The 18933-nt window shown below is 45.7% G+C and overlaps 9 protein-coding genes across 9 annotated transcripts; 4 read left to right on the top strand and 5 right to left on the bottom strand.

Moving 5' to 3' along the window:
* Positions 1 to 1439: 1439 nt before the first annotated feature.
* On the top strand, positions 1440 to 2583 carry N7478_012188 (isopenicillin N synthase family dioxygenase; the record flags this gene model as incomplete). The annotated part of the gene is made up of 4 exons (XM_056928402.1): positions 1440 to 1965; positions 2030 to 2149; positions 2201 to 2296; positions 2357 to 2583. The coding sequence occupies 4 exons, from the start codon at positions 1440 to 1442 to the stop codon at positions 2581 to 2583; spliced, it is 969 nt and encodes a 322-aa protein (XP_056773510.1).
* A 1626-nt stretch (positions 2584 to 4209) lies between these two features.
* N7478_012187 (Clavaminate synthase-like protein) lies at positions 4210 to 5368 on the bottom strand (the record flags this gene model as incomplete). The annotated part of the gene is made up of 3 exons (XM_056928401.1): positions 4210 to 4914; positions 4975 to 5133; positions 5204 to 5368. 3 exons carry the CDS (start codon positions 5366 to 5368, stop codon positions 4210 to 4212), a joined length of 1029 nt encoding a protein of 342 aa, XP_056773509.1.
* Positions 5369 to 6760: 1392 nt separating this feature from the next.
* On the bottom strand, positions 6761 to 7171 carry N7478_012186 (uncharacterized protein; the record flags this gene model as incomplete). The annotated part of the gene is made up of 1 exon (XM_056928400.1): positions 6761 to 7171. The coding sequence occupies one exon, from the start codon at positions 7169 to 7171 to the stop codon at positions 6761 to 6763; it is 411 nt and encodes a 136-aa protein (XP_056773508.1).
* Positions 7172 to 7663: 492 nt separating this feature from the next.
* Positions 7664 to 7993, bottom strand: N7478_012185 (uncharacterized protein; the record flags this gene model as incomplete). The annotated part of the gene is made up of 1 exon (XM_056928399.1): positions 7664 to 7993. One exon carries the CDS (start codon positions 7991 to 7993, stop codon positions 7664 to 7666), a length of 330 nt encoding a protein of 109 aa, XP_056773507.1.
* On the top strand, positions 7992 to 8192 carry N7478_012184 (uncharacterized protein; the record flags this gene model as incomplete). The annotated part of the gene is made up of 1 exon (XM_056928398.1): positions 7992 to 8192. One exon carries the CDS (start codon positions 7992 to 7994, stop codon positions 8190 to 8192), a length of 201 nt encoding a protein of 66 aa, XP_056773506.1.
* Positions 8193 to 8681: 489 nt separating this feature from the next.
* On the bottom strand, positions 8682 to 11029 carry N7478_012183 (uncharacterized protein; the record flags this gene model as incomplete). Its single annotated transcript, XM_056928397.1, has 7 exons — positions 8682 to 8934; positions 9256 to 9280; positions 9339 to 9404; positions 9458 to 9613; positions 9807 to 9912; positions 9982 to 10207; positions 10335 to 11029. The coding sequence occupies 7 exons, from the start codon at positions 11027 to 11029 to the stop codon at positions 8682 to 8684; spliced, it is 1527 nt and encodes a 508-aa protein (XP_056773505.1).
* Positions 11030 to 12054: 1025 nt separating this feature from the next.
* Positions 12055 to 12422, bottom strand: N7478_012182 (uncharacterized protein; the record flags this gene model as incomplete). Its single annotated transcript, XM_056928396.1, has 2 exons — positions 12055 to 12125; positions 12221 to 12422. 2 exons carry the CDS (start codon positions 12420 to 12422, stop codon positions 12055 to 12057), a joined length of 273 nt encoding a protein of 90 aa, XP_056773504.1.
* A 2684-nt stretch (positions 12423 to 15106) lies between these two features.
* N7478_012181 (SET and MYND domain-containing protein) lies at positions 15107 to 16940 on the top strand (the record flags this gene model as incomplete). Its single annotated transcript, XM_056928395.1, has 2 exons — positions 15107 to 16651; positions 16701 to 16940. The coding sequence occupies 2 exons, from the start codon at positions 15107 to 15109 to the stop codon at positions 16938 to 16940; spliced, it is 1785 nt and encodes a 594-aa protein (XP_056773503.1).
* A 1255-nt stretch (positions 16941 to 18195) lies between these two features.
* On the top strand, positions 18196 to 18796 carry N7478_012180 (GFA family protein; the record flags this gene model as incomplete). Its single annotated transcript, XM_056928394.1, has 2 exons — positions 18196 to 18285; positions 18347 to 18796. The coding sequence occupies 2 exons, from the start codon at positions 18196 to 18198 to the stop codon at positions 18794 to 18796; spliced, it is 540 nt and encodes a 179-aa protein (XP_056773502.1).
* Between the last annotated feature and the right edge of the window lie 137 nt (positions 18797 to 18933).

Below are 18933 nucleotides of genomic sequence, written 5' to 3'. Positions count from 1 at the left end.
TTTTATACAACATGTTGTAAGGACTCAGCTGAAAGTTCGCAGCCACAATCCCCTCCTTTTATCATAGCGGACTGTCTGCTCCGATCACATAACCCCACAACCTCGATATCTACCGGTTCGTTACACCATATAATTCTTCTCAAGGTTAGGGGCATAGGGGCAGTGTTTTTTTAAATAATCCTATTAGGACAAAACACCTGCCAAGATGCCCCTCTTAAATATTTACTCGGGAATAGCTTCGGAAATAGAATTAATCCGTGATCCCGCATAAAGGCTGCCATATGCTCTTCACGGCCTTGTGAGGGGTATCCCCTCGGCTCGCCACAGTTTCCGTGTTTCTTCGGCTCGGTATAGTTTCCAGGCTGCCAAAGAACATCGGAACGCTAAATTCCCCGAGATTGTGGGTTGTGGATACTCGCAGAATAGACTTCCAAGTTTTTATATAGTTGTCTGCACTTCTTTTGCTGGTCAATTCGACAATGTATGATCCTGCGGGGTCAATAAAAATATGGCGAAATGTAAATTGTAAGATCTGGCCTAGCTCCTAGTAACCCCTCCATACGGCGGGGGAGAGCGGTCACCCGTAATCAATGCACTAGTAAGTGTATCAGTGCCTGATATGCCTGAATTCAGACCGGTAGAAAAGGACCTGGATTACCATAACAGCTGCCCAGCTCTTATGGTAGTAGTACTTTACAATATCCTCCCCTCTGGCCGGTTTATACCATATCCGAATCCATATCCACGTCTATAGCTGCGCCTATACCTACATCTGTACCTACACCTATCTATACCCTTTCTATATCTTTATCTGCGGGATTTATTCAATGTTATTTTATTCTAGCGAAATAGGTTTATTTTCTCTATATCTCTTTATATCCAAATCTCTAATACCTCAGGCTACATAATAAGGAATTAAGATTTTAAGAGAAGGGATGGAGGGGTAATTTATATAGTAAAAAGGCTCTAAGATATTGCGTAGGTATCTACCTGGGTTGAATAAGGCTATGTTGACATACAGTATTTTTACCGGGCGGAGCCCAGGGCGGTCGGAATTCAGGTATAAAATCAGGTGTAAACCCGTTTACCAATGTATTGATAGGCTGCAGCTCTCCCCCGCCGTACCTTCCTTGGGGTATAATCGCGCAATCGGCCGAGCAGCTTATTGAGGAAGCTCTAAAGCTGCCAAATGCAGAGAAATCAGCAGTTGAATGAAGTACAAGAAGTGGTACCTGCGTAACCTTCCAAATTTGGTAGAGTCTGAGTCGTGGGGTATATCGCCCCCGGGGCGGGAAAGTGGGAGTTGTCCATGCACCGACCGCGGACGACCCGAGAGTTACGTACAGCTCCACAGGATCTGGAGCCATAAATTAATTGTCAACATAAAAGGTGCTTTCCCCCACTAGGTTTCCTCGCCGCTGCTCAGCAATCTCAACACCATGACTGTCACCAAAGCCGAGACCGAGTTCAAGATCCCCGTCATTGACGTCTCCGGGTATCTACAAAATGATAAAGAAAGTCCAGACTCCAAAGAAGTAGTAGCAGCCATTCGATCTGCCTGCAAAGACCCCGGCTTCTTCCAAGTAACCGGTCACTCAGTACCGGCTGGTCTCCGAGACCAAACTCTCAAAAGCCTGCACGAATTCTTTGCTCTGCCCGAGGAGGTGAAGTCGCAGATCCACAGAACCGATGAAAATACAGTGGGATATGAAGTTGTCGGACAGCAGAAGGTTGAAGTCGGGGACCGAAAGGAGGGCTTCGTCTTCGGCCCTGAGCCGTTCCCTGCGCAATTCACGAAAGTTAAGAACCAGTGGCTTGAAGACAGTGCTTGTCCTGGATTCAATGCCACACTTCAACAGTATTACGATGAAGTACGTAAGCTGAGCAAGTCGATGTTCCGGTTGCTGGCGTTGAGTTTGGATTTGGAGGAGACATATTTTGACGAGTTTGTTGCGAGTCAAGAGTGTAAGTTGATTAGTCTTCACTGCTGCTCACTGTCAAAGTTCCGTATACTAACAATAAATTAAAGCTTTGACCATGTGTAAAGCTCATAGATACCCACCTACGACGAAGGAGATGTCAACCCAGACGAAAGGTATCGGCGCCCATAGTGATTTTGGTGCCTTAACTCTTTTGCTTCAAGATGAAAGTAAGCAAGTCCGTGATTCGTAATTAAAACAGCAGGACTAATCATTATCAGTTGGCGGACTGGAGGTATTATACGAACCCGAAAACAAATGGTATCCAGTTCAATATGTGCCGGATGCGTATGTTGTAAACATTGGTGATATGATGGGTATGAGATTCAGTCCACTTTGCCATTAACATCGATACTGACAAATCTCTTGCGACATAGAGCGATGGACTAACAACCGATACAAATCGACTAAACACCGCGTTATCTCGCCAGTCTCCGGCAAGTATCGATTCAGCATTGGAATCTTCAACGAAGGACTGATGCATCAGTTGATTGAATGTATCCCGACGTGCATTGACAAGGGAGAGAAGCCATTGCATAAGCCCATCCTGGCCGAAACGTATCTGCGTGAAAGCCTCGCAGCGACATATGCTGTTGGTGCCTAAGGCCCCAATAACACTTGCAACAGAGAGACAGATGGCTAAAACGCTAGATGTAGATAGGCAGGCCAGGAGTCAGTACTTAAGACCGCAACTCGGAAGAATAATTAAATCATTTTCAAGTATATCCTTCAATGGCCTTCTTCAACGCAGCTAGACTGGGGCCTAAAGACTCTGGCCGGTGTCTTAACAACCGCAATTATCAAGCAAAACGATGATATTATAGATAATATAATACCGCTCGACTCAGACTTGAACTCTGATATCCTTGGTACCCGGCATCGTGTGTCACCCTACGTGAAGGTCGTTCCATTTAGTCCCCTCCAGGCTGCTGTAAAGATGCAGCTGGTATCGGTCGTCCGTAACCTAGTGCTAATCAAAGGGGCCGATGTGAATCACTTGGGAGAAGATGAATTAAGACGGACACCACTGCAGCATGCCGTTGACCTTTGAAACATGGATATCATAAACTTCCTTTTAGAGTATAGGGCCGATGTTAGTACTCCATCTACCTACGGTGGAGGCGCGACAGCTTTGCAGATTGCGGCTATTCGAGGGTATAATGGAATTGCAAGGAGACTGCTCGATCTTGGCGCAGATGTCAACCAAGCATCCGCAAGGAAGAATGGTCGTACGGCTTTGATGGGTGCCCCAGAATATAGTCACATTGACATGCTACAGCTTTTTATAGACGAGGGAGTATTGATTGAGGGTGAATGTGAAGGTTACTATTACAAAGCTGTTGAACTTGCACAGAGCCAAGGTCACTTAGCTGTGGCTAGATTTTTGAAGTCACTCAAGGACCCGACTGAGTTTGGCAGCAATCATCCAATCTTTTGTTCATGCTATTGGGTCGTAATAAGCCATAATGGGATTGTACCTCTAGCATTCGTCATAATTTTTAATCTATCTATTCCTTTTATTCTAATAATCCATTAGCTTTATATTTTTCTCTTTATCGTTGTTTACTTAGGAATAGTCGACTATAAGCCTACTAAGTAGTATATAGTAGGAAAGCCTACTAAGTAGTATATAGTAGGAAAGCCTACTAAGTAGTATATAGTAGGAAAGCCTACTCTCTAATCCGAATCAGTCTATAGAATCGCTGAGAAAATACTCCCCTAAACCCCTATATTTTTTGATTATTATTGTCTGGAAAAAGCTTCAAACAATATACTTCACTCCTTTTTACTATTTTTCTCACTCTCTTCTTGTTCCGATATTATGGTCCTACGTAGTGGGAAGATTCATTACAGATGTTTTGCTGTACAGTTTTCTGAGCTGATTTCTGAGAAAGGCATTTCTCCGTCTTCAGTATCCATCTGCTAAAGAGGGGGAAATGCCTGCCCGGGACAACAGGGGATAATATTGGTAGGGGATACTGAGATGGAGACCAATATAGTAGTCGAAGAATTGGAAAAGGTCTAAGTTGACATAATATGTCCGATACATCTTATATACAGAAATATAACCGAATCACACTGACACCGCCATATGCGTGGGGTGGATCCCCACTGCACTATCTAGTTCTCCTCGATGTAGAAAGCGGTCATCCGAATAAAATTCCACCGCTGGTTTTTTTCCTTCCCAGAGCTGTCATCTGCTCAGAGAATATGACTAAGCTGGCTTCTATTAGGCACTAGTTGGAACCTGGGTGGCATTTTGGACTAAGATCTGGGTCATGCGCTTATGAAACTCCAGCGCAGTGATATCGTCGTACTTACCCGGCGTCGCAGGGGTTGTGAACTCTGGCAACGCACCTACCATGGTCTCACGATCTGCCTTGAAGAAAAACACGGTAGAATGGCGCTCAGGGATTATATGATCCTCGCGGCTCCGCTCTTCTGTGGTGAGATGGCGTGGTAGCCACACCTGATGCACGCCGGCAGGGATCACGTCGTTAGACAGCCGTTGGAAAGTATCGCTCACGTTGATGGCGATCTCATCGGGTCTCTCTTTCTCTATTGGAAGGAATTGCCCTGGATGATCACGATCTTCGTATTCCAGTCCTCCTCGGTTGTCCTGGAACAATAGAGTGATGATTCCGAAATCTGTGTGCGGCCACCCACGACGGGTCTCGCCTCCGTAGAGTCTTTTAAGATCGACTTCAGGATAATAGTTGTATCGTAGCTCACTAGCGGCAGGTTTGCAACGGTTCACGAGGGTTCCTGGGGAGATATGGCAGCCCGTCTCGCAGGCGGCCATCACCTGCGTACACAGATCCTGACACTGTAGGTAGAAAGTTTCCGAGAACTCTTTGAAACCAGGGCATCCTTCCTCTTCCAACCATCTATTCGGATACTCTTCATCGTCCGCGGGTCCGATATCGTAGTGTTCCTATGTCTGTCAATATCGCATACTCAAAGAGGGCGGGCGGTCAAGGACATATTTGCTTACCTTTTCATCCATGGGCTTCACAACTTTAATTGCCTTGGAAGGCCGCAAGCCCGCTGTAGTCTCGGCGCCTTTATAGCTCCATCCGCGCTGAGGGTGAGGGCCAGGGGGGTTGACAGCTTTCACTTTCTCTTCCGGGCTGAGGGCAAAGAATTTTTTGTTCTAAGTGCATCATCTATTTGTCAGTCAATAGTTCCAGACACTGAATGGCCTAGCACCGGTTTTGCCTTACCACTTCCTCGGCCTTCTCGATAACCTCCAAAGGGATACCATGGTTGATCAGCTTGACAAAGCCCGTCCGTTTAAACGAGTCGACCAGCGAGATTGCAGCAGCTTGGCGCTCACTGTCTGTGCCCGAAAGAAAATGGGCGAAGTCTACAGTCGTCACAGACATCATGATAGCGATGTAGAACTGCCTGAAAGGGTAAAGAATAAAACAAATTTCCGCGTCGCACTATCATGTCCGCCGCGGTACCTTTGAAACCTATATAAATGCTTTCTCCTCCCCAATATGCCCGGGGCAAAGCGGCTGGCTGGTGGGGGGTGGGGGAGTGTCTACGACAGTTTCCTACACTCTGGAAGGTCTGCCGCTTCGTTCTTCACTTCCCATGTTCGCGTTGGCCAAAAACCTGAAGTCATATTTAGTAAATCTTAGCATACATGACGCTGGCTAAACCAAATTGGGAGGCGAAGGCTGGAGTCACCAAGTTTTTTTTGGCTTGGCACGGGGGTATGGAGAGGGTTCGGGGGCCAAATGAGTGGAATAGGCAACTGAAACGAGTTTCAAGCAGTTGAAATTCGGATTTACTCACTCGACCGCGGGCTCGCCAGCCTTGCCTCTTACCCCACATACAATAGGGCCGGCATGGGGCCGGCCCCATGCTTAGGGGGGCCGACGGCCGAGTGGGTACAGTACATCCGAATTTCAAGTCTTTGAAATTCGTTTCAGTTGCCTATTCCACTCATTTGGCCCCCGAACCCTCTCCATTGTACAACTCCGATGTCGAGGGTCGAAGCTCTAACCTTCACGGCCCACCGAGCCCGTCTTGCAGCTCCCTTATAGGTCCCGAGCTGCACCCAAACCCTCGGGACGGGATATGACGCGCACTGGACTGGATTATGGAGGTGCATAGCAACACTCGTGGCCGCCTCAATTTCACTCGAAAAGAATACGGCCCAGACGTGATTTTCAGTGATATGACGAAGTGTCCATTGTCTAATCTGGCTTAGCTAGTAGTTAATTTTATACGTGAGGTACGATCACGTAATCTGCCAAGCAACGTAGCGAGGAAGCTGTTATTTACATGTTGATCATACAAGGTTTTACATGGACGGGGAAACTCGACACACCCCCTCGGCTTCTGAGCTGCCAGTTTGTGGCAAGAATGAAGCTATTCCGACGTGGCTTTTAGGGCAAATTACCCCGCTATGACGATGTGATGCCGTATGTCCACCAATCCACATGATTTAACGAATTTCTGATGTGCTTGAGGCGACAACAGCTTCGTGAGACCGTCTGCAGGCGTATTTTCTGTGGGAACCCATTTCACACCGAGTCTTTTTCTGATGAACCTCTTACCGAAGCCAGTGATGATGTATGTCGGCGTGACGCAGCTTTGTATCCAACCCAGGCGTCTCCCTGGTCAGCAGACGCACCGTCTGGGCGTTATCACACATGATCTCGAGGTCGCTGTCGATATGCAAACCTATACGTGAGAGCAGAGGGTGCCACCACATCCTTGATTTAGTGGCATCTGACGGGCCTAGCAACTCACCTTCGGTGGTCGAACTAGTAACGGTGCGTTGCTTGGTAGTCTTCCACTCGATTGGGGTGTTGAATAATTTTATGACGTAGCCAGCTGAGCTTTTTTCGGTCGGGTCTGTCACCGTATGATGCGTCGTTCGCAGCTTCACGGGGTTTTGCATCATCGCCAGTGGGAGAATACTCAAGAGCAAGGAAACGGGTATAATAGAGATATTTGATCACTCGATTGGCAGCGACGATATGCTCCGGGCCAGAGTTCGTGAGGAATTCGGAGAGTTGAGATACAGCGTGAGCAACATCTCCACGGGTGATGCAGGAGGGATAATTGCATGAGCCCACTTTACCTTGATACTCTTTTATCTGGCTGCTTGAGGCTTGACCCCCGTACGGCTTCATCTGTAGTATAGCTACATGGAGGAGGTTCCGGTCGGGCATGTTTGCATGTTTGGACGTTTGTTCGGTTTGACCCACTCTCGGGTACAGACCAATCCGTGATTGGTCTGAGAGTGCGCATCCGCCTACATGTATGTGGCAGAGCTTTCCTCTGTCCTTCCCCTTCTTCAACGTTGTTATTAGTTGTTTTTTGCACCCTTTCTCCATTCCGGTAGAGACATAGGCACCATATCACATCTTCCTCGTCTGGCTGATAAAATGTGATGATATCGTCAACGTAGAAGTACATAATAATGCCAAGTCGTACGAAGACGCAGGGATCATCAGGGATCGCCTTAAAGCCTAAAAGCTCCAAAATTCGAGTCGCTTCCTGCTGCCAAAGGCGTGGTGACTTCCTGAGACCGTAGAGAGCTTTTCCTAGCTGCCACACAAGGCTGGAGTCGCCAAATCCCTCTGGAGTATACGTGAAAACCTTGTCTTTTGACGGAAGTTTGCTATTTAAGAAGGCATTAACGGCATCCCACTGTCCCGATTTCAGGCGAAGGCGGCAGCGATAGCGAATATAGCTTTTGCTGTACGAGCTGCTAGTGTTGCGACCGTTTTATTTTCATGATCCATCTCCTGAAGATCTCCTCTGACACATATCCGAGCCTTGAGCTTCGTAAGGAAGCCGTTGCTGTCGAATTTGTATGTGAAAACCCATCGAAGAGGGAGGATCTGAATCCCACGATCTGCTGGTCGTTTGGAATCTCTGTAGGGGGTTGAGTTTTCCGCGCGGACAGGAATCTTCATATCAGGACCGGGGGCAAGATTTATCCAGATCAGGCGGGGTAAGGCAGATCTTAATCTTCCGATACTCAACATGTGCGAGAAGGAGATAGTGTTGAAATTGGCGTGGAGGTATGCTCTAGGGGATTATGAAATTGTAGTGGCCCTTCTTGCTGCTGGTAAAGTATCAGTCAAGCCATTGATTAGCAGCACAGTCCCATTCAAGGATGCGTCGATAGCGTGGGAACGAAGCAAGAGGGGGGAGGGAATCAAGAATTTGATTGCAGGAATCTAAGATTAAATGCTGGGAAGTACTCGGGAAAGTAGAATGGATACAAGAATAGGTATTGTGAACGTGTGGCCATACATCGCAATTAGTACTTGTAGGTAGTAGTGTATGTGTAGATCTAGTATAGTTCATGTATTATATCATGATGTCCAGTCGACGACAGCGTATGGAGAACAGAACCTCCAATTCACTCGCCTGTAGTACTACAGGGTTGGTCCACTACCTTGGTCTCCGCGACCAGCTCGGAAACTTCGCGGAGTCTCTAAGTCAATGAGTACAAATCAAATATACTAGTGCTTGATTTCTTTCAACTCAGACCACTTTACTCGTGCGCAAATCTATCTGTAGTTCCATAAATTTCAATTTATGAGCAAACCATAAATTATTTCAAATAATTGATTACCTAGCTTTGTTTGAAGCAAATTCAGTGTGAAAACAACTAACAAGGATGGGGCAATGATGGCCATTCAATTAGACGCGCGATCGTCCTCTTGATTAGAGCCGCTGTCGAATACTAATGACAGTCCGTAGATTGTCCATTGTGAGACTACCTTTACCCATAGCCAGAACAGATGCAGTCTTGATCAAGTTCTTGATCTCTCTTCCATTCAAATCGACACGCATGAGTTCCTCAAGATTGGTATCATTGATACTATGAGCTCCCTCTCCCACTCTGTCAAGGAAGTTCTTCCAAATCGTTCGGCGAACGGAGTCGTCAAGATTCGGATATCGTAGTATGAGGTCAATCCTAGATAGAAAGGCGTCATCAATTACCTTGATCCGCTTTGTTGTGAGAAACATTAAGCCTTCGTAGTATTCAAGGCGCCGTAAGAGTACTTAATAGTAGAATATTAGTGCCGGTCAAGTCAAGCAGTGAGAAATCTATGAATGAAGTACCTGATACAAGCTCGTTTCTTTGTAGGTTTTCAGAGCTCCTTTGCTCAAAAAAGACTCTGCCCCATCAATAAGAAGGAGGGCATCCCACAACCGACAACAGTCAAACGCCCTCTGTAAAGCACTGTCGACTTGATCCGCCATAATACCTAAGTCATCTGCACCTATTATGTACAATAGAACCTGGTATTTATCCGCCACTACAAAATGTTAGTTTTGGGAGTCGTTGGTTGACATATATAGGTCATTTTAGCTCACCAGCCTCCACAGTAAGAGTTTTACCAACACCCGGCTGTCCGCAGAGTAAGAAAATAATACCCCGGCCTGGAAAAGTTAATTTAACGAGAAGGCGATACCCAGTTGCCATGCGATCTAACCTTTCCGTTGTACAATGTCATCAAAGCCAGTCTTCTCTCTTCGATCGCGATCAGCCATTGCAAGGATCAGTTCCTTCTCATCGGGTGGCAGCACAAGTTTCTGGAACGGGACATCACTCCATTCTGTGGCGTGAAGGACGTCAACGTGAAGTTCGCCTGCTTTGGATTACTATCAAAATCAAAAAAATTTTATCGACGTTCAACTTGCACCATTATTTCGTTTTGAGGTCGAACCCCTTCACATAAGAAGAAGATAGTATGCACTCAGTATCGGTCAGAGTATGTAGTTGCTCATTTCTCTCTTTCATGGCCGGGATGGAATCAGATTGATGTTGCTTGTCGTTCGCACTTTTGGAGAAAGCAACCTCATCTGCTTCATCGCGCATCAGCGATGGGGCCTTGACGCGCTGGCAGTGATAAAAGGCGTAAGCGTCAATGACGACTCTCCCAGAACCCTTGATCAAGATGTCAGTCATCGTATGAGATTTAGCAAAAGCAGAAAATGGGCAGATTGTAGGACTTACAGGCTGAGGTCTCTTTGTTATCTTTGCAGCCGAGCACACGGATTTGCTTCCAATGAAATGCATACCGTGGAAACTTCTCATGGCCTCGAATTTACGACCACGGAGGAGCAGCATTTCCTGAATATCCTGGACCTTTTGCCTGTCCCCTTTCATCTTCAATGGGACCACTGGAAGTTCGGCCACTGAAAGCACATCTTGGTAATGATAGATAGTGGTGTTGGTGGATCTGAAGCCACAATAGCTCCCATTCCAATCAAACTGATGGAGCTTGATTAAAAAATAAGGTTTCTCTCTAGGCTCTTTGTAAACCTTAGTACTAACGAACCTGTATACACTCAGTTGGTCCTTGATACCCGTGACGACCGGTCTCGCCTGGAGGGAATATGTGCCACAGGTGTTCGAAAGACACCACACCACTATCCGTAATCGCATCTAGGTTTTTCTGATGTCGCTCGATGAATGGTGTGAGCTCGTGAATGAGAGAATTGCCGTCACTTCTCATCGATTCGTCTTGGTTGAGGGCGGTCTTCAACTTTTCCCAGCGATCGAGAAACTGTTGGAATGGTGGTCGAAAGACAAATGGCTCTTCACTCTTCATCCACCGAGGGTAGTTTTTGAAGACCTCTTTTAGAACTGCTTGGAGACGGGGACCGTTCACGATGATGGAGTCAGTCTTCCAAGTAGTCTCATCGGCGTCTCCTGATTTCTTCCGTCGGTGTACCACCGCAAAACATGCCGTCGCTGCCCTAGAGCGCGCTTCTTCCTCCCGTGGGTCTTCGAACTCTGACCAGATAACATGGCGACGACCGCTTGAGTAGGAGTGACTGTAGAGGCATTTAACCTCAGCACGCGTTGTCGAGGACTGTGAGACCCGATTGACAGGGGGTGCAGCAGATGATATGGATGATTTATCATCATCATCCTCATTATCAGCCGAAGAATAGTCGCCTATGCGAGCTTGCTGAGACTGCGATGACGGTTTATAGTAGGACACAGGAGAGGCGCGCCTCGACGGAGGGGAAGGGTGATCATAGCTTGAAAATTCCATGAGAAGAGTAAAACAGCTGCTTAGAAGATTGCTAGGTACCTAGGTAATGGTTCAGAGAAAGTGCTGTGCTAGCAGAGAATTGAATGAACTAGTACTACTAGTAGTAGGTACCTGAGGTAGTATATAGGAATGAGAAGGATCGTTGGGGGTAGAAGATGATTAAATATCCCTTGAACTTAAGCTTAGAAGAACATTGAAATGAAGAGTCACGAGATTTTCCAAGGCTCAGTACCTCATAAGCATTTGAATTCGAATTCACTTTCCATAACCACATGTACTAACTATACGATCAAACGGTGCATGGACCTCCTAAACGTACCCTGACGCGGCACCTACTGGATATAGCTTCTGGGCTACATTGAGATACTTATGCACGCAATCAAGTATCTGGGAACCTGCATATCTGATTTACCAATCACTACTGAAGATGAGCCTCCACAACGCATAGGTGCCCGAAAGAGCCGCATGCGCCCAAGATATTTTGACATCAGCTAGGCCCTTATTGTGCATGGTACTAGGCACCAGCTCTCGACAGAGGCTCCTACCCAGCGACGTGTATTGTATGTTAGACTCATCAACATTCGATTTAACCAGTAGATACCTACCAGCTGAACCTATTTCCACAAATTGAGATGCAGAGGCACCTTGCCGCTGTATACCAAGTCGCGTAATTAATACTTTCACAAAGGGCAAAGATCCTCAGGACACAGTTGATGGCATGGGAGGATGTATCTATACGCGGCGGTGAGGCCGGTGGTGCATTCTGCCCGCCCCTCGGTTAGATAGCCAGCCGTGTCTACAGCGCTAGCCGTACCTTACCCTACGGTATGAAACACAAGTCGCAAGGCATCCCCCACAACACTAAAAAAACCTTAAAATCTGACATAAATTCACATGAACTAGGCAGTGACGAGGTTCTGCGTATACAAACAACCTATCTCATATTTCGACTGACCATCTGCGAAAATCGGCCTCAAATTCGAACCCTGGGGAATTTAAGAGCTTGCAGTACAAGACTCAAGAGACTAGTTCATTTTCTTGTTTCCAACCATGGCTGGTCGACCCTGCCGCGATCTGTAATTCTGATAACCATAAACTCCAATACAAAGAAAAGTGATAACAAGTATATTACCTTTCGTCGCATGGTTAGATTATATATAGTAGTGTGAGAAGTCAGTGTGGGAGACCTACTAGCGATAAACTTGCCAACTCCACCTGCAGCTCCCAAAGCGCCTTGCGCAGTATTCAGGAGTGCGCCACAAACAGAAGCGATAAAGCTGAGAATGGTATGGAACGTAGAGAATACGGCATCAAATGCGGCCTTGATGATAGAAAATATGACTTCAAAGACCGAGCTGATCAGGTCTTTGAGGGAAACGATGAGTGACGTCATTTTGGTACCGCGCAGTGACCCTGTCAGGCTCTGTCGAGAATTGTCGATAATGGAAGAATGGAGGTATGTTCTAGTATTCAGTCTTTGTAGGTAGAAGTTTGTGTACACGGAAGAATAAAGACTTGGAGGAAATATGTACTCCTTTATTCCCACTTTCCCTTTCCACATATATATATCTCTCTCTGGCTACGATACTTGTTTATCAGCGGCAATGACGTGAGGTATGCTACACCGCCGTGCAAGTCTGGTTAAACTACCACCACAGCTTTAGAAACCAGATTCTTTGTTCCTGGAGCATAGATACAGAAAGCAGAAAATTCATGCCAGATGCCAGACTGAGACATCATTTCTACGTCACGTTAAAGTGCTTAATTACGATTCCTGTCGTATCCGGATAAATATTTGACTTTGTCCTTCCCGTTGCTCCGCAGTGTTAGCCCCCGTACCATTAGGAGGAATTCGATTATTCGTGAATATTCATGAACGTATGCGTGTTGAGCATCACGGGGTTCAAGGCCTTGTGGAGTGTATCATCAAGAAACATAAATAGATGAGGAATCCCACCTCCGACAAGATAGACAGAACTCAATACAATCAATCCTATCTGAATTCAAACTCCACGAATACGAATATGCCGGATATTGGCATTCATTTATTTCTTTCACCAATGAGGGGTGTGGCTTTTTGGTCTTCTGAAACTCCCAGGTGGCATTGTTTGCAAGCAATTTGGATGCCCCGGACAGAGTGATCGGTGTTGCACCAGGATTGCTTAGATCCACAAAATTGGTCTTGGGGTTCACATGGAAACCCCAATCGTTATCCTTTATATGCGATGTTAGCAGATTGTAAACTTCAGCGTATTAAGCATCTACACTACCTTTTATCACACCGCCTTCAGGTACTCCAGTAACAGGAACTAAGGAAGCGATAGACGATGTGATCACAACCTTCTTAATATTTGGCACTTTAGCTGCCTCCCTAAGCAGGGCCAAGGCTCCATTCACTACAGATGTGAATACGGCATCCGGATCTGTGCTACGGGCAAGAGGTGACGCTAGATGCAGGACAAAGTCCAATCCATCAAGCTTGCCTCTAAGGCAGCTTCATCGGTCAGATCCGGCATGGTGACGAATTCCAGCTGGCTGCGATAGCCTGGCAATACATCTTCGAGCTTCTCCGATCTCTTGCGGGCGCCAATTCAGAGACGGTATCCTGCCTTCAGAGCTTCAAGAGCAGTCGTGCTTCCAATAAAACCGGTAGCACCGGTGAGGAAGACCAGAGCCTCAGATATAGTCGGTATGGGATGATAATGGTAATTTTAAAGATTCGATTCAACAATAACAAGACCAGTTGGTTAATTCATAGTTTTGAGAGTGGAATTGTCAATTTCATCATTCTAGGGCTTTCCTTCATTTTAGATATAGTGGAGTGGCTCATGCTGATGATTAAATACTAACTGATCGGTGACAACCTGTCCGAACATAAACATTTGCATAAGCCCGCAGTTTTACCGACGCTGCTTTCGCAAATGGAATATTTGATAATTCCCGGCTCATGAGTAGTCATGCCGAGTCAAGACTTGCTATCAGCCACGTCGCGAGCACCAAGATCCTGTCTTCCCAGATAACTATGTACCTCAACATTTGAACGATCAAACGATAACAGCGTTGGTCCAAGTATACCCACGGTGACTCTTGTCTTTGTATCTCAGTCGTTAAGCGATTAGCCTCGGTCGAAATGGCGAACTCAAACATTGCTCAACCTCCGTTCCCTGTAACCACAAATCCCTGAATCGAAGAACCCTTCGCTGGAGACTTTCTTCTACGAAAATAGTGATATTTGTCATCAATTGCGTTTTCACCAACGGTGTCTGATTATTCTAGATAGTAGTTAGTATTATGTATTATAATCTCTCTGAGAGCTGACCTTTAGAAGGTCAGCGATTAGTTTTTATATTAACCGAATACTAAGTCTTATATTGTGGAGCACCTTGAAGCCTTCAAGTTCAAGCTTGTATCTTTAGTTCTTTACTTCTTCTCTCCTGCCATCAGTAGTATTGTAATCAATCTGGTCATCGTCTGCGCCCTTACAAAAGATAATATAGTGTAGGTATATAGAGAACTTGAAAGTTAGTAAGTATAAGAGATTAACAGATATATTTACTACTTGTTTACTTAGTTTAATCTACTCTGGGGTATACAATAGTCAACTGATTGGTCTGAGAGATATTAATACCTGTATTTACGGTAGCTAAGCTTCCTTCTCTCTTTCCTTTCTCAACGTTGTTAATTGTTGTTCTTTGCAGCATTCTCCACTCCCGGTAGAATTGTAGGCACACCATCACAAAATAGTCCTTTGCCAAGAAGCTAAAATTCGACAACATGCATTTTAATAGCCACGTCTGGTCTTTTAGGTAGAGCTAAGAATTCAAAAGACAACGTTTCATTTACCGTGTAATATAGGGAGACTCAATCCTCGTCTCCTGTATTGTACAAGTATCTGTTCTTCGGACTGGAGGATGTGACAACCGGCATATGGATATGCAAGGTTGCCCAACTCTGCCCAACCCCACCTTACTATAGTGTCTCGCAGATATAACTCGATTATTTCATTCTTGAAAGAATACTGCACTTAACATCGAGCCTGTTTATAAAGAGAAGCGTATACGCGGCACAAAACGCAACATGTACGAGTTGAAGGATGTTCCAGGGAAGGGAAAAGGTCTTGTTGCAACCGCAAAGATTCCACAGGGCACACGGATTCTCTGCGAAGAAGCTGTCATCCGAGTCCCTCATATTCATGACCAACGGGTCAATAAAAGTTTACAGAGATGCATCTGCCAGCTAGTCAATGCGCTAACTGAACAACAGCGACTGGCATTCCTCTCTCTACACAATAATTACCCTTACAAGAATCACGCCGAACAATACATCGGGATCATCCGCACAAACGCCTTCTCAATCGAGGACGACGGGACCGGAGGAGGAGTTTTCCTCGAAGCAAGCCGCATCAACCATGCTTGCGATAACAACTCCCAGAAGGGTTGGAACGAGAATATCAAGCGACATACTGTCCACGCACTACGAGAAATCAACGACGGTGAAGAAATTACCATTTATTATCTAGCGGTCCACAACAGTCGGCAAGCCCGACAGGAGGCGCTACGAGCAAAATTCAACTTTTCATGCTCCTGTCGTATTTGCTCGTTGCCACGCAAACAAATAAAAGAGAATGATGAGATACTGAAAGAGATTGATCATCTGGATTATCTCGTCGGCCAGTGTGGCCTTCAGGGAATTTTATCATCCCCTCTCCGAACCCTGCGCTACCTTGACCGAGAGATTCAGCTATATAATATGACGGGCCCAGATGACCCAGGCTTATCAAGGGTGTATATGGATGCTGCACAAGTTGCTATTGCGCATGGTGATTTGGCAAGAGGGCGCATCTTTGCAGAAAGAGCTGTACGAAGTTGGCGGATTTCCGGCGGTAGTGATAGCAAAAATGTGATTAAGTTTGGGACACTGCCACAGAACCCCTCACAGCTACAGCTATACGGAATGTCAATGCAATGGAAGACGGCAGTGGATGACGTTCCAAACGCATTTGAATCTACAGAGTTGGAAGACTGGTTGTGGAAGAGGGGAAAATCGCCAAGTTCGGGGGCGCAGGTAGGTCTTCACGACCGCGCGATCTTCCCTGCCTTCAGCGGTCTTCCAGATAATCGAGATGTAGATTTGAATTTTTATAGGACCTCGGACCAGCCACATCAGCATTGGTGCTTTCTAGCGGAAATTCTGAACTTCGATTTTCTCACCCGTCTACATATGGAGATAAGGGATGTCGACGGGAGGAAAATCCCTCTATTTTTCTATACTGATGGTCGAGGACGCGAGTTAGAGTTTGCGAAAATTCAAAGAGGCTATACCATAGCAATTCTCTACGCACAACAGCACGCTTTCCTGTATGACAAGCCAGGTATCCGTCATGAAGACCCGGCAAGGGTGAAGGTAAAAACCCGCACTATCATTCTACTCCCCGAAGATACTAATACACTTTACTCGACGCAGATACTTCCAACTTCGCTGGAAAGCCTCCTTGGATTGAGCGATCAAATTCGGCGTTTTGGGGCAGAGTCTGATGGACGTAAGAAATGTCACGGATGTGGAAAAAGCTCAACTTCCATGAAAAAGTGCTCTAAGTGCTCTTTCTTTTGGTATTGCGATAAGGTGCGATTAAGATATCATATTGCTTAGGTATTACTGCTAATTGAATTAGATCTGTCAAACTCGTGGCTGGAAAGAAAAGTCTCATAAGACCAGTTGCAAACTTCTCCAAGATCCCGATTTGAGGGGCATGTTCCTCCTCGACTGGAGGCAGTTTAACAAATATCTTAGCTTTCCCCTCTCTGTCAACACTATTGAATTCACAGAGAAATATGGAGATGAACAGGTTGCCGCAAAGACTAGCAAAGATGCCATCCAACCGTCTGGCAACCACACGCCATTAGATCAATAGCTGGAAAAGGAAAAGTACTAGTTGCGGCAGAAAGGAGAGCAGGGGCACACGCTTATTATAAGAAATTCTAGCTTCCAGAGTATATCGAGAGGATCTGAACATTGAACCCCTATAAATTAGCGTTGTAAATGAAATAAAACGCGTCAATGCTGACCAAAGAGCTGCTTTGTTTGACCTCAAAAACATCTAAGCTGATCATGCTCATAGCCACACACTCGGCATTGTCCGAATCAATTTTCCTTCTCTAGTAAGGTCAAACAATATATTATCTGGTGGTTTATTCCTCGACGCATTTCAAATCTATCATTTCCATTAACACAATGCCCAGAATACTTGGAATGAGAATGTTGGGGAGCTTACTATTCACGTCAGGCGGCACATTATGGCAGGGCAAGAAATAGCCACTTCTTGTCTGGCCAGTATGTCAGAATTCGCATAGTGGCAGCGTTTTCTAAAGTAGAGATTCACTTTCAAATGCAAATGCGAGCTCTGTTCACTGCTCCAGGCTCAGTCAAGAGTTTGCGACCAACATCTCAATAAGCTTCAGTTTATTGACAGCTCCACAGGAAGTTTCTTTTGATGTGATCTGAATGCAAATATAGCTCTCAATCTCTTATATATGATACTTAGTCTGTTCTATGAGGAGGGAATTTGGGATGCGAGCCTCGATAGAGGTTAAAAGGATGCATTGGATATCGCCACCCAAAATGAAGATGAATCGAGGGCCCACTTTCCCCGAAAGGTGCATACTATGCACAACGTTTGAATTGAAGGGGGTGATAGTCCGTATACAATTAAAATGAAGCAGGCTGTTAACCAAATACTTCACACAACCAACGCAAGGGATGAATGAAGATGAGTTCGAGAATTCGCTTTGGGTCGGTCTGTGGGCAGACTAGCATCCACGACAGAGTATAGAAGGTGACTTGAATAACACATCTCATAATTATTGATTCTTCCGTCCTCTTATGCTCACATTTGAAATCAGCAAACACAACAAACACAGAAGCGGGAGGCTGAAAAGCAGACAAGGGGCTCTTCTTTTTCAAATCAGACTCTGAACCACAATGAACGGCATTCAGGTCAGAACCGAATTCTAAGCCGAAATCTAAGCCGATATCTAAGCCGATATCTAAGCCGATATCTAAGCCGATACCCGGTCGCACGAATGAAACGGAAGACTAAAGGGGGCCAGCGACCCCAAGCCATTCAAGACTTTGACATACTAGTACCGTCTTCAATCTCACGCTCAGCCATGGATGTCAAGAAAATATCTGGAAGTTGTCTTTGCCAATCTATCCAATATGAAGTTATTTTCGATAACGATGCTCCGTGGCCCCCACCGGTAAGTCAGCGACGATATATCAAGAACTTGAAGGACCCTTGAAATAATAACCTCATAATAGTCGGCGACATGCCAGTGTACCATGTGTCGAAAATGGACTGCTAGTCTCTTGACACAATTCATCGTCATTGCACCGACGCAAATAGTTCCTCCTCTGTCATCGTTTCAAACATATTCTGAATATTCATCCTCTCCACGCCGTTACCGTGGCTTTTGCAGCCATTGTGGGAGTTCGTTGATATGGCGATCCGACGACAAAACGGATACATTGGATTTGTATCTCGGAACGATTGATGAAAAATGGCTTGTTGGTGAGCGAGTAGAAGGCTCAGAAACGACTACATTACATGGCATCCATGTTACGAGAAGAGGTGGTATTGGTAAGGAGCTTTGTACACCATCTCAATTTCAGTTTTATTACGAGAATGTTATTCCTGGCGTGACGGATGTGGTTCAGGGAGGACACAAATATCTTACTGAAGACTTGCCCGGCGCAGAAGAGCTTGATTAGGATAAAGACTCGGTTTCCATCTGACGCCAAGATGAGTCGTTTCTAGTCTAAACTAGGAATGATACGCTCTTGAGAACTTGAGCTAAGGTTCAATATGAGACAAAGAATTGAAAATCCGTGATAAAATGATAACGATT

This window comes from Penicillium angulare, assembly GCF_028827245.1.
Source record: "Penicillium angulare strain IBT 27051 chromosome Unknown utg000010l_segment0_segment0, whole genome shotgun sequence".
In the NCBI taxonomy this organism is placed as follows: Eukaryota; Fungi; Ascomycota; class Eurotiomycetes; order Eurotiales; family Aspergillaceae; genus Penicillium; species Penicillium angulare.
The sequence above is the reverse complement of the archived record's forward strand: the minus strand, read 5'-3'. Positions and strand labels throughout refer to the sequence as shown.